Genomic DNA, 17,674 nt, shown 5'->3' on the forward strand with positions numbered 1-17,674 from the left:
AGCCGCAGGCAAGCCTAAGATCACCATGCGCATCGCCAAGAGTCGGCTGGAGTGGTGTAAAGCTCGCCGCCATTGGACTCTAAAGCAGTGGAAACGCGTTCCCTGGCAGTCAGACAGGAGAACACTACATGGCCAAATGCATAGTGTCAACTGTAAAGTTTGGTGGATGAGGAATAATGGTCTGGGGCTGTTTTTCATGGTTTGGGCTAGGACCCTTAATTCCAGTGGAGGGAAATCTTAACGCTACAGCATACAATTACTTTTAAGAAGATTCTGTGCTTCCAACTTTGTGGAAACAGTTTGGGGAAGGTCCTTTCCGGTTTCAGCATGACAATGCCCCCATGCACAAAGTGAGGTCCATACAAAAATGGTTTGTCGAGATCGGTGTGGAAGAACTTGACTGGCCGGCACAGAGCCCTGACCTCAACATCATTGAAACCTTTGGGATGAATTGGAACATGGACTGCAAGCCAGGCTTAATCACTCAAAATCAGTGCACAACCTTACTAATGCTCTTCTGGCTGAATGGAAGCAAGCCCCGCAGCAATATTCCAACATCTAGCGGAAAGCCTTCCCAGAAGAGTGGAGGCTGTTATAGCAGCAAAAACTCCATATTAATGCCCAGGATTTTGCAATGAGATGTCCGACGAGCACGTGGTCCACATCCTTTTGGTCATGTAGTGTATTTGAAATTATTTCAAATAAACTCAGCAAAAAAAAAACGTCCCTTTTTTAGGACCCTGTCTTTCAAAGATAATTCGTAAAAAATGTAAATAACTTCACAGATCTTCATTGTAAAGGGTTTAAAATCTGTTTCCCATGCTTGTTCAATGAACCATAAACAATTAATGAACATGCACCTGTGGAACGGTCGTTCAGACACTAACAGCTTACAGACTATAGGCAATTAAGGTCACAGTAATGAAAACTTAGGACACTAAAGAGGCCTTTCTACTGACTCTAAAAAACACCAAAAGAAAGATGCCCAGGGTCACTGTTCATCTGCCTGAACGTGCCTTAGGCATGCTGTAAGGAGGCATGCGGACTGCAGATGTGGCCAGGGCAATAAATTGCAAAGTCCGTACAGCGCTACAGGGAGACAGGATGGACAGCTGATCGTCCTCGCAGTGGCAGACCAAGTGTAACAACACCTGCACAGGATCGGTACATCCAAACATCACACCTGCGGGACAGGTACAGGATGGCAACAACAACTGCCCGAGTTATACATGGAAAGCACAATCCCTCCATCAGTGCTCAGACTGTCCGCAATAGGCGAACCCACCGCCGTTGGACCAGAAAGGACTGTCAAAAAGTGCTCTTCACTGACGAGTCACAGTTTTGTCTCACCAGGGGTGATGGTCGGATTCGCGTCTATCGTCGAAGGAATGAGCATTACACCGAGGCATGTACTCTGGAGCGGGATAGATTTGGAGGTGGAGGGTCCGTCATGGTCTGGGGCAATGTGTCACAGCATCATCGGACTGAGCTTGTTGTCATTGCAGTTAATCTCAACGCTGTGCGTTACAGGGAAGACATCCTCCTCCCTCATGTGGTACCCTTCCTGCAGGCTCATCCTGACATGACCCTCCAGCATGACAATGCCACCAGCCATACTGCTCGCTCTGTGCATGATTTCCTGCAAAACAGGAATGTCAGTGTTCTGCCATGACCAGCGAAGAGCCCGGATCTCAATTCCATTGAGCACGTCTAGGACCTGTTGGATCGGAGGGTGAGGGCTAGGGCCATTCCCCCCAGAAATGTCCGGGAACTTGCAGGTGCCTTGGTGGAAGAGTGGTGTAACATCTCACAGCAAGAACTGGAAAATCTGGTTCACTCCATGAGTAGGAGATGCACTGCAGTACTTAATGCAGCTGGTGGCCACACCAGATACTGACTGTTACTTTTGATTTTGACCCCCCCTTTGTTCAGGGACGCATTATTCAATTTCTGTTAGTGACATGTCTATGGAACTTGTTCAGTTTATGTCTCAGTTGTTGAATATTGTTATGTTCATACAAATATTTACACATATTAAGTTTCCTGAAAATAAACGCAGTTGACAGTGAGAGGATGTTTCTTTTTTTGCAGAGTTTAGTAGTTGAACCCACATCTGGTATTTTGGCTTACATAGTAGGACTAACTATGCCGATGTCATTGCATGTGGTGATGGGGACGACAGGTTATAGTTGTGGTATATTTAAAGTACAGTAGTGGGAGTACATTATACCGCTGTGCAACCTCCTTCCCTGGTCTCCACCACCAGGTTTTAATATTTTTAAGGGAAATGCTCTGAGTCCATAAATTGTTAAGAATAACATTATATTACTATTATTATCGCAGTGTCTTGTTCACATCTGCCCACCTGTCATTCTGATATTGTCCTCCATGGTAGGCTCTAACTGGTAGCATCAGTTGGGTGGCAGGTGGCCTAGTGATCAATGAGTTGAGCCAGCAACCGGAGGTTTGCCAGTTCAAATCCCGGGAAAAATCTGGCGGGACGTGAGCTGGCAACCAGAGGGTTTCTGGTATCAAATCCTAGATGCCATTGCCTGCCATTGTTTCATTGAGAAAGGCACTTAACCCCCCACAACAGCCCCCAGCAACTCTCAAAAAACCTGTATGTGTTTGCATGTGTGCCTTTCGGAAGGGTTGAATTACAAGCGGAAGTCAAATTACAGTTTGACCTTGAGTGCAATTGACCAATAAAGTGATCTTAAAATCAGTAGGTTTTTACAATGGCAAACCATTCTGAGATTTTGTTTGATCATGGCAAGAAAATGCCTGTGTAAATACCGCAATGGAGGTTCGATTGCTTTGAGCTTTCAGTCTTGACATCCAATTTTTCTTATACATTGGCCTCAAACTGCTTCTCCGTAGTAGTAGCAGCACACCAGATGAAGAGCATATTTCCCCGACAGTCTGACACACAAAGAGACATAATGGTATGAGCTTAGGAGGCACTAGGCAAGGGTGTCTTTTATTCCAATCCGTCTTTGAAGGCAGGGATCAAAGGGGCTGTGTCTACCAAGACAAACCCCCTTGTAAGACACCTCCGCTGGGGATTTTCCTACACAAGGCCCCCTGGCATCCCCTGGGACCCAGAACAAAGATGGCGATGGATCATTAGGTCTCCTGTTCATGTCCTGTATTCAAAGATGGTGACTGCCCTAGGCCCACTGAGGCAACCAGCTCTCCGGAGAGTTCTGCTATTCTGACCTGTGCTCAGAAGGCCTGGTGTGTTTGTACTGTATAGCCAACTCCCATGGCATCAGATCTGGGACCAGGCTAGAGGTCACGGGTGATCTGAGAGTGAGAAAGATGAGTAACTGGACCGTACAGTACACACCCTATTCTAAGGCTGGGGCGGCAAGCAGTCGAAATTCTGGTGAGAGGAGGAGTCCCTCCCTTCTTACTCCCTCCTCATTCCAGGAATCCTCCATCTAGGATTTCTAGATTTTTCAACCCTCGTGAAGAATATTGATTGTATGACTCAAGACTAGCATTCAAGCATTGAAAAGCATTGCATAAGCTTGAAATGTATGCTACTTCATGGTAGTCAACATGAGCTGGGAGGGTATCGGTTCTACTTCCTCTTCTGTATAGATGCAGTTATCGTTGTCCAGATCAACACTCACAAAACAGTATCGTTACCATGGCATTAACTTGGCTACTGTCTCTAAATTGACGCATTTCTCTATTTGACAACACTGTGTGTGGCCAATGCCCAATATACACAGAAAGTCAAAACAGGTCCATAATAGTCGTAGACCAGTGATGTGTTATAAAGGGCGTTATGAATGACACTGCAACACTCACATGACTGGTATTATGAGTGCCTTGTGTATACCGTAGGGCTGGGTGATACAGTATGGCCGAAATATCAGAGTTTTTTTTAACTTATGGGCGATTCATGATATACAGTACCTTCGGAAAGTATTCGAACCCCTTGACTTTTTATATGTTTTGTTAGGTTACTGCCTTATTCTAAAATGGATTAAATTGTTTTCCCCTGTCATCAATCTACACACAATAATGACAAAGCAAAAAAAAAAAAAAAAAAAAAAAAAAAAAAAAAAAACTTTGGGTAATTTATAAAAAAACTGAAAAATCACATTTACATAAGAATTCAGACCCTTTACTCAGTACTTTGTTGAAGCACCTTTGGCAGCGATTACAGCCTCGAGTCTTCTTGGGTAGGACGCTTACAAGCTTCGCATAGCTGTATTTTGGGAGTTTCTCCCATTCTTCTCTGCAGATCCTCAAGCTCTGTCAGGTTGGATGGGGACCGTAGCTGCACAGCTATTTTCAGGTCTCTGCAGAGATGTTCGATCGGGTTCAAGTCCAGGCTCTGGCTGGGCCACTCAAGGGCATTCAGAGACTTGTCCCGAAGCCACTCCTGCAGTGTCTTGGCTGTGTGCTTAGGGTCGTTGTCCTGTTGGAAGGTGAACATTTGCCCTAATCTGAAGTCCTGAGCGCTCTGGAGCAGGTTTTCTTCAAGGATCTCTGTACATTGCCCCGTTAATCTTTGCCTCGACCTTGAGTAGTCTCCCAGTCCCTGCAGCTGAAAAACATCCCCACAGCATGATGCTGCCACCATGCTTCACCAAGGGGAAGGTGCCAAGTTTCCTCCAGACGTGACGTGACGCTTGGCATTCAATCTTGGTTTCATCAGACCAGAGAATCTTGTTTCTCATGGTCTGAGAGTCTTTAGGTGCCTTTTTGGCAAACTCCAAGCAGGCTCTCATGTGCCTTTTACTGAGGAGTGGCTTATGTCTGGCCACTCTACCATAAAGGCTGGTGGTGGAGTGCTGCAGGGATGGTTGTCCTTCTGGAAGGTTCTCCCATCTCCACAGAGAAACTCTAGAGCTCTGTCAGAATGACCATCGGGAACTTGGTCACCTCCCTGACCAAGGCCCTTCTCCCCTGATTGCTCCGTTTTGCCAGGCAACCAGCTCTAGGAAGAGTCTTGGTGGTTCCAAACTTCTTCCATTTAAGAATGGAGGCCACTGTGTTCTTGGGAACCTTCAATGCTGCAGAAATATTTTGGTACCCTTCCCTAGATCTGTGCCTCGACACAATCCTGTCTCAGAGCGCTACGGACAATTCCTTTGACCTCATGGCTTGGTTTTTGGCCTGTGTCCAATCAATTGAATTTACAACAGGTGGACTCCAATCAAGTTGTAGAAACATCTCAAGGATTATTAATGGAAACAGGATGCAGCTGAGCTCAATTTCGAGTCTCATAGCAAAGGGTCTGAATACTTATGTAAATAAGGAATGTTTTTTATTTTTAATAAATGTGCAAACATTTCCAAAAACCTGTTTTTGCTTTGTCATTATGGGGCATTGTGTGTAGCTTGCTGTGGAAATTGTTTTATTCAATCCATTTCAGAATAAGGCTGTAACGTAACGAAATGTAGAAAAAGGCAAGGGTTTTGAATACTTCCCGAAGGCAATGTATATCTCGATAAAAAAAAAAGTTCTATATATTAGCTTTGTTGTACAACTAAAAGTCAAATACACTGCATTTAAAACAGTCGTCAATAATCTAATGAATTCAGGGCTTGTGAAATTATACCTAGGCTTAATATAAGCCTTCCACAACCATAAGACCCACTAATAATTGAATTATACTGAACAAAAATATAAAAACAACATGCAACAATTTCAATGATTTTACTGAATTACAGTTCATATGAGGATATCAGTAAATTGAAATAGATGAATAAGGCCCTAATCTATGGACTTCACATGACTGGGCAGGGGCGTAGCCATGGGTGGGCCTGGGAGGGCATAGACATACCCACTTGGAAGCCAGGCCCACCCACTGCCTGGTTACACGTGGTCTACGGTTGTGAGGCCTGTTGGACATAATGCCAAATTCTGTAAAACTACGTTTTATTGAGCATTCAGTTTTCTGGCAACAGCTCTGGTGATAATCCTGCAGTCAGCATGCCAACTGCACGCTCCCTCAAAACTTGAGACATCTGTGGCATTGGGTTGTGTGACAAACTGCACATTTTAGAGTGGCCTTTTATTGTCCCTGATTATAAACTGGGTGGTTCGAGCCCTGAATACTGATTGGCTGACAGCCATGGTATATCAGACCGTATACCATATGGGTATGATAAAACATTTAGTTTTACTGCTCTAATTACATTGGTGACCATGCGTTGCGTTGTGCCTAAGAACAGCCCTTAGCCATGGTATATTGGCCACATACCACACCGCCTCTGACATTATTGCTTAATTAAATCATGCTGTTTAATCAGCTTAATATTCTTGATATTCCACACCTGTCAGGTGTGCACAACATTTGAAATATGCTTCTTGAGCGTATGGAACATGTCTGGGATATTTCAGCTCATGGGACCAACACTTTACATGTTGCATTTATATTTATGTTCAGTATATTTTATCAAAATAGTTTAAGCTGCTTTTTTGAACCAAGCATAATGCACATTCTCTAACAGCCCAATTCTAACTTCTTGTGGAAGGCATTATAGGAAATTAACACAGGTCTCAAACAATATCTGAAGCACAAGCCCACGTGATAGCGAGTAGCCAAATAATATTTATATTTCTAGTTTAGCCAACTTTGATCCATTTGATAGCTAACAAGGCAGAACAGTTGAATGGTTATGAACACACCCTTCTGTCCGTCTCAAAGTGTTTAAAAGGATGCTAACCTGTACACTTTGTTCAGATGTTGAAATCAAGTGGCCTACCTTATTTCTCAGAATGAGAACGAGTTGCCAATTCCTTATATAATTGTGTTTAAAACACAGACTAGACAGCTAGTATAACGGGTACGTGGTACCGCAAAGCCGTGCGCGACAAAGTGAGCATTCATTTTCGAAAATCAAAGTTGTTTGATACTCCCGTTTTAGTAGTGTCTGCTCGGCATGTAATCTGATGAGTTGAGACGTAAACATTCGTTAGAAAGGTTAACTCTAATACAGTAAAATAATGACAATGTGTTTGGGTCTCCATATGACCGATTCTGTTCGACCAAATCTCAAATGCAAATAGTGAACTGAAACCATTTGTCAGAGGGGAAGAAGTGATCTCTCATCTTTGTTGCTGTGAGTGGCGGGGGTAGGGGCTCGGCATGTGTGTGTAAACAGAGAAGATGTGTGTGTGATTTCACTCTCGCCAAAATCTGTCCAAAAATATGCCCAATGCGTTTCTATGGGCTTATTTTGGCCCTACAATTGTCACCTGCCTTTCCGCCTTTGGGACAACCACTCCCATTGTTAGGGCATCGGCATCTCGTCATTATATACAGATCTATACTCATTAATGTGTGTAGGAGGAAAGGTGCGTAATTTGCTTATCATGCTGCACGTACTTAGGCCTGCCATTCTGCCCAGCTGTGAACCATGGAAAAGCGAAAGGGAACAGGCGAAAATGCTTATCACAGTGATTGCAGCGGAGTGATGACTCTGGCATTTCCTCATTAGCGGAATGGGAGCTACGTTGGCTGTGGTCGACAAACTCATTTTAACAGCCGACAGATTTTTTCTTTTTTCTTTTAAGGCCAAGGCAATATCACACAGTGTGAATACAAATCAAATCACTGCAACTCCCCAAACAGTCTGTCAGCAGGCAGCATGGGAGTGAATCTCTCCGGAGGAGAAGTCAATATGGCAGTTTTTTTTACCGTTACATTACAACTAATGCTGTTTCGTGTTAACTGCATAAACAGCTCTGTTGGGGACATGTTACGAATATGATTTCATGGAAAATGCTTACCTAGAGTTAATTTGATTAATAAAAGTTAGTTTGCTTAATGCATTTCTGCATCTGTGCAAATGTGTGGCTTCTCTGCAGTCTGCACAGCCCTGGCATAGAGTAGAGGCCATGGCAGACATTTGTTTCAACCTTGGGCACAGCGAGGGTGACTCACCTGATTGTGGGTGGCAGTAGCTGGAGTGATTATTGCACTGGCATGGCTGGCAACCCGTGCTGCTGAACCGGAAGAAACCTGGGTGGCAATCGTCACACTTGTCACCGTATACGCCTGTCTTACACACGCACATCCCAGAGCTGTGGAAAGAACAGAACGCTGGTGACACTTCAGTCAGGACCCCTGGGTTCTCATAATGCCTGCTTAAAATATACACTACAATGGTGTAGCCAAATTGAGCATGTCACAGTTACAGACACACACTTAAGCACATTACTCACATTTAATGAGAACACTGGTTGAATTCCTGAAGTAACAGTGAGTCCGGGGTCCCATATAGAAGGACTGAAGCTTAGTTCTGGTGACTTTTTAAACAGACATTCTACTCAAAATGTATGAAAATAAAATTATGATAACACTTAAAACATAATGATCAGCTCCAGAAATGAGCCCAAAAACATATGGGTAAAAATTACTTTAACTTCTTGATGCACCCATCCCGTTAGCAGGATCATTTTCGTCAACATCCGCCGAATTGCAGAGCACCAAATTAAAATAAAATGACTAAAAATATTTAATTTTCATGAAATTACAAGTGCAATATAGCAAAACACAGTTTAGCTTGTTGTTAACCTCTTTGATCTCTAGGGGCGCTATTTCATTTTTGGATAAAAAACGTTCCTGTTTTAAGCGCGATATTTTGTCACGAAAAGATGCTCGACTATGCATATTCTTGACAGTTTTTGAAAGAAAACACTCTGAAGTTTCAGAATCTGCAAAGATATTGTCTGTAAGTGCCCCAGAACTCATTCTACAGGCGAAACCAAGATGATGCGTCAACCAGGAAATGAGCAGAATTTCTGAAGCTGTTTTCCATTGTCTCCTTATATGGCTGTGATTGCGCAAGGAATGAGCCTACACTTTCTGTCGTTCCCCCAAGGTGTTAGCAGCATTGTGACGTATTTGTAGGCATATCATTGGAAGATTGACCATAAGAGACTACATTTTCCAAGTGTCCGCCTGGTGTCCTGCGTGGAATTCGGTGCGCAATTGCCAGCTGCTTGTACTTTTCCATTTGATTGAGGGGAGAAACCATGCTTCCAAGAACGATATATCAATGAAGAGATATGTGAAAAACACCTTGAGGATTGATTCTAAACAACGTTTGCCATGTTTTCAGTCGATATTATGGAGTTAATTTGGAAAAAAGTTTGCGTTTTGAGGACTGAATTTTCGGGTTTTTTTGGTAGCCAAATGTGATGTATAAAACGGAGCTATTTCTAATACACAAAGAATCTTTTTGGAAAAACTGAGCATCTGCTATCTAACTGAGAGTATCCTCATTGAAAACATCAGAAGTTCTTCAAAGGTAAATTATTTTATTTGAAGGCTTTTATGTTTTTGTTGAAATGTTGCGTGCAGGATGCTAACGCTAATGCTAATGCTAAATGCTACGCTAGCTAGCTACTTTTACACAAATTATTGTTTTCCTATGGTTGAGAAGCATATTTTGAAAATCTGAGATGACAGTGTTGTTTACAAAAGGCTAAGCTTGAGAGATGGCATATTTATTTCATTTCATTTGCGTTTTTCATGAATAGTTAACGTTGTGTTATGGTAATGAGCTTGAGTCTGTATTCCTGATACCGGATCCGGGATGGGGAGATCAGAGAGGTTAATCCACCTGGCGTGTCAGATTTCAAAAAAGCTTTGCGGCAAAAGCATACCAAGCGTTTATTTAAGGATATCTCTCTCAGCAGACAAAACATTACAAACAGCTAGCAGCCAAGTAGATTGGTCACAAAAGTAAGAAAAGCAATAAAATGAATAGCTTACCTTTGATGATCTTCGGATGTTTGCACTCACGAGACTCCCAGTTACACAATAAATGTTCCTTTTGTTGCATAAAGATTATTTTTATATCCAAAATAACTCCATTTGGTTGGCGCGTTATGTTCAGAAATCCACAGGCTCGAGCGGTCACGACCGGGCAGTTGAAAATTCCAAATAGTATCCGTAAAGTTAGAAACATGTCAAACGTTTTTTATAATCAATCCTCGGGTTGTTTTTACAATATATAATTGATAATATTTCAACCGGACGATAGCTTCTTCAATAGGAGAGAGAGAAAATGTCTGCTCCACTTCTGTTGGCGCATGCAAAACGCTGCTGGCACCCAGCCATCCAATGACGCGATGTGATCTTTCTCTTTGGTTCCTACCCTGTCACAATAACTCCTCCCTGGCATTTTCATTCGTTGTCATGTCAAAGACTGTATTCAAAGTGCCCACTATTAAATTAATTATATAATTATAATAATTATTATATTTTTATGATTCCAACAGTTCACCTAAGTGTCAAATCGCAACTGCAACATTTGGTTAAAAATAAGGCCTAGATTGTTTGCCCCATATCTTGCAGCCCTACATCGCAGTGTGGAAATTACCATAAATGAGCACAGGAAATTCAGAAATGTATTTAAAAAAATTGGGTTGAACAGTATAAAGAATGGAGAAAGACCCATTGAAAATCACTTAGAATGTATGTATGTACAGTTGAAGATGGAAGTTTACATACACTTAGGTTGGAGTCATTAAAACTCGTTTTTCAACCACTCCACAAATCTATTGTTAAAAAACAATAGTTTGGCAAGTCAGTTAGGACATCTACTTTGTGCATGACTCAAGTCATTTTTACAACAACTGTTTACAGACAGATTATTTCACTTATAATTCACTGTATCACAATTCCAGTGGGTCAGAAGTTTACATACACTAAGTTGACTGTGTTCATCTGTACAAACAGTAGTACGCAAGTATAAACACCATGTGACCACACAGCCATCATACTGCTCAGGAAGGAGACGCATTCTGCATCCTAGAGATGAACGTACTTTGGTGCGAAAAGTGCAAATCAATCCCAGAACAACAGCAAAGGACCTTGTGAAGATACTGGAGGAAACGGGTACAAAAGTATTTATATCCACAGTAAAACAAGCCCTACATCGACATAACCTGAAAGGCCGCTCAGCAAGGAAGAAGCCACTGCTCCAAAACCGCCATAAAAAAGCCAGACTACGGTTTGCAATTGCACATGGGGACAAAGATCGTATTCTTTGGAGAAATGTCCTCTGGTCTGATGAAACAAAAAATAGAACTGCTTGGCCATAATGACCATCGTTATGTTTGGAGGAAAAAGGGGGAGGCTTGCAAGCAGAAGAACACCATCCTAACCGTGAAGCACGAGGGTGGCAGCATCATGTTGTGGGGGTGCTTTGCTGCAGGAGGGACTGGTGCACTTCACAAAATACATGAGGGGGGGAAATGATGTGGATATATTGAAGCAACATCTCAAGACATCAGTCAAGAAGTTAAAGCTTGGACGCAAATGGGTCTTCCAAATGGACAATGACCCCAAGCCTTCTTCCAAAGTTGTGGCAAAATGGCTTAAGGACAACAAAGTCAAGGTATTGGAGTGGCCATCAGAAAGCCCTGACCTCAATCCTACAGAAAATTATTTGTGGGCAGATCTGAAAAAACTTGTGCGAGCAAGGAGGCCTTACATACCTGACTCAGTTACACCAGCTCTGTCAGGAGGAACGGGCCAAAATTTACCCAACTTATTGTGGGAAGCTCGTGGAAGGCTAGCCGAAACATTTGACCCAAGTTAAACAATTCAAAGGCAATGCTACAAAATACTAATTGAGTGCTTGTAAACTTCTGACCCACTGGGAATGTCATGAAAGAAATAAAAGCTGAAATAAATCATTCTCTCTAATATTATTCTGACATTTCACATTCTTAAAATAAAGTGGTGATCCTAACTGACCTAAAACAGGGAATTTTTACTTGGATTAAATGTCAGGAACTGTGAAAAATTTAGTTTAAATGTATTTGGCTAAGGTGTATGTAAACTTCCGACTTCAACTGTATGTGGTGTCACCCTAGGTTCACGTACTACTCATAAAACAAATGTAGAACTTTTATCAATTCAAAAAGATAAAATACCATCAAACCGTCATTTAAAAAAAATCCCCTTCATCTGAACATCGGAGTGTCAGCAACAATCATGCATGTCAGTTCAGTGCACACAGCTTAACAGACAAAATCAAATAGTTGATCATATATTTCGTAGATTAGACATGCTTCTGTCTACTCGGCTGTCATCTCCAAACCATAGGCTATAAAGATGTGATATAACAGCACTGTAGAGATAGTAGCTTGTAACAAGCATTTTGGTCTGATTACCCTACCACACTATAGCAAAGGGGCAGAGAAGTGATGCATTTTGTCCTATACTACACTACATGACCAAAGGTATGTGGACACCTGCTCGTCAAGGATCTCATTCCAAAATCATGGACATTAATATGGAGTTGGTCCCCGCTTTGCTGCTATAACAGCCTCCACTCTTCCTGGGAAGGCTTTCCACTAGGTGTTAGAATATTGCTGCAGGGACTTGCTTCCATTCAGCCACAAGAGCATTAGTGAGGTCGGGCACTGATGTAGGGTGATTAGGTCTGGCTCGCAGTCAGCGCTCCAATTCATCCCAAAGGTGTTCGATGTGGTTGAGGTCTTCCACACCGATCTCGACAAACCATTTCTGTATGGACCTTGCTTTGTGGGCTCCCAAGTGGCGCAGCGGTCTAAGGCACTGCATCTCAGTGCAAGAGGCATCACTACAGCACCTGGTTCGAATCCAGGCTGCATCACATCCGGCCGTGATTGAGAGTCCCATAGGACGGCGCACAACTGGGGTAGGACGTCATGACGATATGGGTTTAGCCGCCCTATTCCCATATTCCCACGGCCGGATGTGATGCAGCCTGGATTCAAACCAGGTGCTGTAGTAATGCAGTGCCTTAGACCGCTGCGCCACTTGGGAGCCCACAAAGCGAGGTCCATGCAGAATTAGTTCTTAACTGACTTTCCTAGTTAAATAAAAGGTTAAATAAAAAAAATACAAATATTTTGTCATGCTGAAACAGGAAAGGACCTTCCCCAAACTCTTGCCACAAGGTTGGAAGCACAGAATCGTCTATAATTTCCTACTGGAACTAGCCCAGCCTGAACCATGAAAACAACCCCACCAAACTTTACAGTTGGCACTATGCATTGGGGCAGGTTCTTAAATCTGCTTGGGGTGAAAGGAAAGCTCCAGATATGCAGACATGTAATATAACATAGGAGTGACGTATGCTACTACATGCATGTGCTAGTAATGACATTATACAGATCAAAATAAAGCAAGACGACCCAGAAACGGTAAGTGGTTGCGTAATCAAGGTCATGCCATTTCTTCATTAAAGGATCTTCTTCAGGCCTCATTACACATTACTGAAAAAGCCCTCTTCACCGCAAGCAAAAGGCACAAAGAGGTTTAAGATTTCAAGGTTCCTCCATGTCGCTGATCCTTAGCTGACAAAACAGGCAATGAAAAGGGAACAAAAATAAGGTTCCTGTCTCAAGTGCACTCTAAACTGAGAGCTGCAGTAGGCATGATCAATGCAAAGGGAAGAGACATGGGCCGCGTTCCAGGCTGACTACATTGCAGTCGCCTGCCAGATCGAAACATTGGTTGACGTGTGCAACGCCTGGAACGCCAACCGTATGATATTTTGATGCTGTTTAAATTGACCTTATGTCTTTTCTAGTGATACTACATTTTTGGCCGATACCCGATATTTTCCTTGCCAAAAAAAAACTATTCCGATAACCGATATTTACAATTTTAGCTGACTTTTAGCATTCTAGTGAAGTGAAATAGTTACACACGGACACAGAGGTCTAATGCACTGCATCTCAGTGCAAGAGGCATCACTACAGTCCCTGGTTCGAATCCAGGCTGTATCACATCCGGCCGTGATTGGGAGTCTCATAGGGCGCACAATTGGCCCAGCGTGGTCCGGGTTTGGTCGGGGTAGGACGTCATTGTAAATAATAAATTGTTCTTAACCGACTTGCCTAGCTAAATAAAGGTTTTAAACACACACACCACAAAAAGTTATGTTGTTGGCATTCGCAGATGTCCCCATTACCAGTAAAACATCATCAAAACGTATTTCTTTCACTTACTTGCAGTGCTGTTTTGTTCATTTGTTCAGTCGTTTTATTCTCAACCAGGATTTCATCATCAAATCAATGTGTCACATGCGCCAAATACAACAAGAGTACACCTTACCATGAAATGCTCACTACAAGCCCTTAACTCTTCTTGAACTGCAGTTGGTTAAGAAAAGATTTACAAAATAAACTAAAGTAAAAAAAAATTTTTAAAGTAACAATGAAATAACAATAATGAGGCTATATTATATATAGGGGTACCGGTACCGAGTCAGTGTGCAGGGGTACAGGTTAGTTGAGGTAATAAACAGCGAGTAGAAGCAGTGTACAAAACAAATGGAAGGGGGGGGTGTCAATGTAAGTAGTCCGGTGGCCACTTGATTAATTGTTTAGCAGTCTTATGGCTTGGGGGTAGAAGCTGTTAAGGAGCCTTTTGGTCCTAGACTTGGTGCTTCAGTACCGCGGTAGCAGAGAAAACAGTCTATGATTTGGGTGACTGGAGTCTGACAATTTTATAGGCTTTCCTCTGACACCACCTATTATATAGGTTCTGGATTGCAGGAAGCTTGGCCCCAGTGATGTACTGGGCTGTACGCACTACCCTCTGTAGTGCCTTACGGTCAGATGCCGAGCAGTTGCCATACCAGGCGGTGATGCTCTCGATGGTGCAGCTGTAGAACTTTTTGAAGATCTGACAAATCTTTTCAGTCACCTGAGGAGGAATAGGTTTTGTCGTGCCCTCTTCATGACTGTCTTGGTGTGCTTAGACCATGAAAGTTCGTTGGTGATGTGGACACCAAGGAACTTGAAACTCTAGACCCGCACCACTACAGCCCCTTCGATGTTAATGGGGACCTGTTCGGGCCCGCCTTTTCCTGTAGTCCACGATCAGCTTCTTGGTCTTGCTCACATTGAGGGAGAGGTTGTTGTCCTGACACCACACAGCCAGTTCTATGACCACCTCCCTATAGGCTGTCTCATCGTTGTCGGTGATCAGGCCAACCACTATTGTGTCGTCAGAAAACTTAATGACGGTGTTGGAGTCGTGTTTGCCTACCCTTACCACCTGGGGGCGGCCCGTCAGGAAGTCCAGGATCCAGTTTTAGAGGGAGGTGTTTAGTTCCAGGGTCCTTAGCTTAGTGATGAGCTACGTGGGCACAAATGTGTTGAACGCTGAGCTGTAGTCAATGAACAGCATTCTCACATAGGTGTTCCTTTTGTCCAGGTGGGAAAGGCCAGTGTGGAGTGCATGTCATACATGTCAAGCAGTGAAGTTTCAGCTCTGTCTGTCTGTGGTCTCTCTTCCTCTGTGCACACTGTCACTGTGTCTGTTTCCATCTTGTCCTGCTGTGTCTGTAACATTTCACTTTAACCCTGTTTCTTGTCTGCATCAAAGTAGCAGTCCTTGTACCTAGCATCGAGCATGGTAGCGACACAGTAAAGAGAGAATGCCACCGAATCGCTTGTTCACAGCCTGTGTCGGCAGTTTTGTTGAGCAGGCGTTTCAATGCCATGACAGAAGCTATCACATCTGCTGCAGGTGCAGTTAATGAGCTTATTTCTCGAGTCAGTTGTTCGAAAGGAGCTCGCTAGTGTGTTTCCAAGTTTCAAACATGTTCTCAAATGCCATTGAAATGGCAGCAGCGGTATGACAACCAGCACATTCATAAGCATGCAATATTACTTTTTTACTCTTTTAAATGACTGCTCGATCCACACAGCAGACATTGTGGGCTAGTTTAGGAATGCTGTGTTGCACGTGTAGCGCAACATTTTACGTGGTGTCATTACGTCATGTGAAAATAAAAGAGAGCCGCACACTCTTGGAGCTCAGATGCAAAAATGTAATACCAACGTTTCGACAGCCAAGCTGTCTTCATCAGGGTATAATCACAAACGTAGTGATGACAGTGTGCACACCTGTGTCTTTTGACACTATATAAATGAGTCATCCCGTAGTGATGACAGTGTGCACACCTGTGTCTTTTGACACTATATAAATGAGTCATCCCGTAGTGTTTGTGTGATTATACCCTGATGAATACGTTGAAACGTTGGTATTCAATTTTTGCATCTGAGCTCCAAGAGTGTGCGGCTCTCTTTTATTTTCTAGTTTCTACTCCGCTAGCCAGCACCTCGTCTTAATAGGTGTGCGTTTCTTTTTCTTCTAGATCGTCATTACGTCATGTACCTACGTTATATAGGTCTGCACATCAGCTTTGACATCCATTTTGCACGTCAGCGTTAAACTAGACATCGGGTCGATACCGATGTTGGCAATTTAAGCTAATATCAGACTATTCCGAAATGTTCACCGATATATTGTGCATGAACTGCCTGTAGAGAGTACACTTTTATTAGGCCTAGTTATATGGTTCGTCTCTGCATTGTCCTCATATATTATGTACTTTGTCTATTGCAGCATTCACCCAGTATAATGGAATTGCTCTTTCTGTGTAAATATGGAATACAGTCTTGGGACCAGGCTACAAGGTCAGTGGTCAGAGCTGAGCCAGATGAGCCTCATTAGGAGTGTTTGAAACCAGACTAAACTAACTGCTCCCAGTCTCAGATAGCCTGTCTTGAGTTTTACCTCCTCACTTCACCAGACAAATGTGTTCTACTACTACTACTACAGACTCATGCATAAAAGAGGGTGGGTTGGCCCACAAACACAGACATATACACACAAACACGGTGGAGACAGACCTTCAATTAATAAAGGGATCATAAATTATGTATGGGGCATCCTAGAGCGAGGAAGGAGATTCCCCCTCATTCAAGGAAAAGAGAGGAAGAGGAGAGGGAGAGGAAGAGGAAATGTGTTTGGCATCTTAATCCATCTTAAACTACAAAGTGCAGTGTTCTCACTAAACAGTAGTGTGGCTGTCACTGCAGTAGTCTTCATGGGCTAGGATACTAAGTACACAGAGCTGGTTTAAAATCAAGGTGCATCACTCTCTCCATATAAAAATACTACGCTAGCTCTAGTAGATTAAGTCTAGTAATTTACGTGGAGATTTCCACACCTTGTGTTTACTTGCAGTATTCACTTAAGTTAGGCCAGCACTTCCACTCCAGATGTTTGAGCAGTGAGTACACCTAGGCAGTTCAAAATATTTGGAGATACTATTTCAGATACAATATCTATTCATTAACATTTCAACATGGTCAAATCTATTCATATGAAGGTGTTAATGAAATAGCTTTGTCCTGTATTGTTGGTGTTTGTATGGAGTGAGTCCACAGTGGTAGAACAGAGGGGTGTTCAGCTTATTATTACAGGTCTGCTGCTCTGACACTGATCTGTCACAGGCACCGCCAGTCCTTTGATCCTTTTCTCTCTCAGCCATGTTAAATATGTAGGGAGCTGCAGAGCACAACGTGTCATGGTGATAATGTAAACAGATGCAATGTTTGGCACAACCCCCAGCAAAACATTATGTTCCTACATTCTGATGCTTACGCAAGTCTTCGCTGGTACACACGGTGAGATATTTCACTTTTATGTGGAGAGAACAGACCCTATTTTAATGTGGGGAGAGCAGACCCTATTGTAATGTGGGGAGAGCAGACCCTATTTTAATGTGGAGAGAACAGACCCTATTTTAATGTGGAGAGAACAGACCCTATTTTAATGTGGAGAGAACAGACCCTATTTTAATAAGGGGAGAACAGACCCTATTTTAATGTGGAGAGA

At 42.9% G+C, this 17,674-nt stretch overlaps 1 protein-coding gene across 1 annotated transcript in view; it reads right to left on the bottom strand.

Moving 5' to 3' along the window:
- LOC139408380 (multiple epidermal growth factor-like domains protein 9) overlaps nt 1-17,674 on the bottom strand; it is a 77,159-nt gene that overhangs the window by 15,167 nt on the left and 44,318 nt on the right. Inside the window, exon 3 of the mRNA XM_071152179.1 lies at nt 7,913-8,052. Within this exon, the coding sequence (XP_071008280.1) occupies nt 7,913-8,052 (140 nt within the window). The remainder of the gene's footprint in view (nt 1-7,912; nt 8,053-17,674) is intronic.

Source organism: Oncorhynchus clarkii, chromosome 5, assembly GCF_045791955.1.
Source record: "Oncorhynchus clarkii lewisi isolate Uvic-CL-2024 chromosome 5, UVic_Ocla_1.0, whole genome shotgun sequence".
Lineage (NCBI taxonomy): Eukaryota > Metazoa > Chordata > Actinopteri > Salmoniformes > Salmonidae > Oncorhynchus > Oncorhynchus clarkii.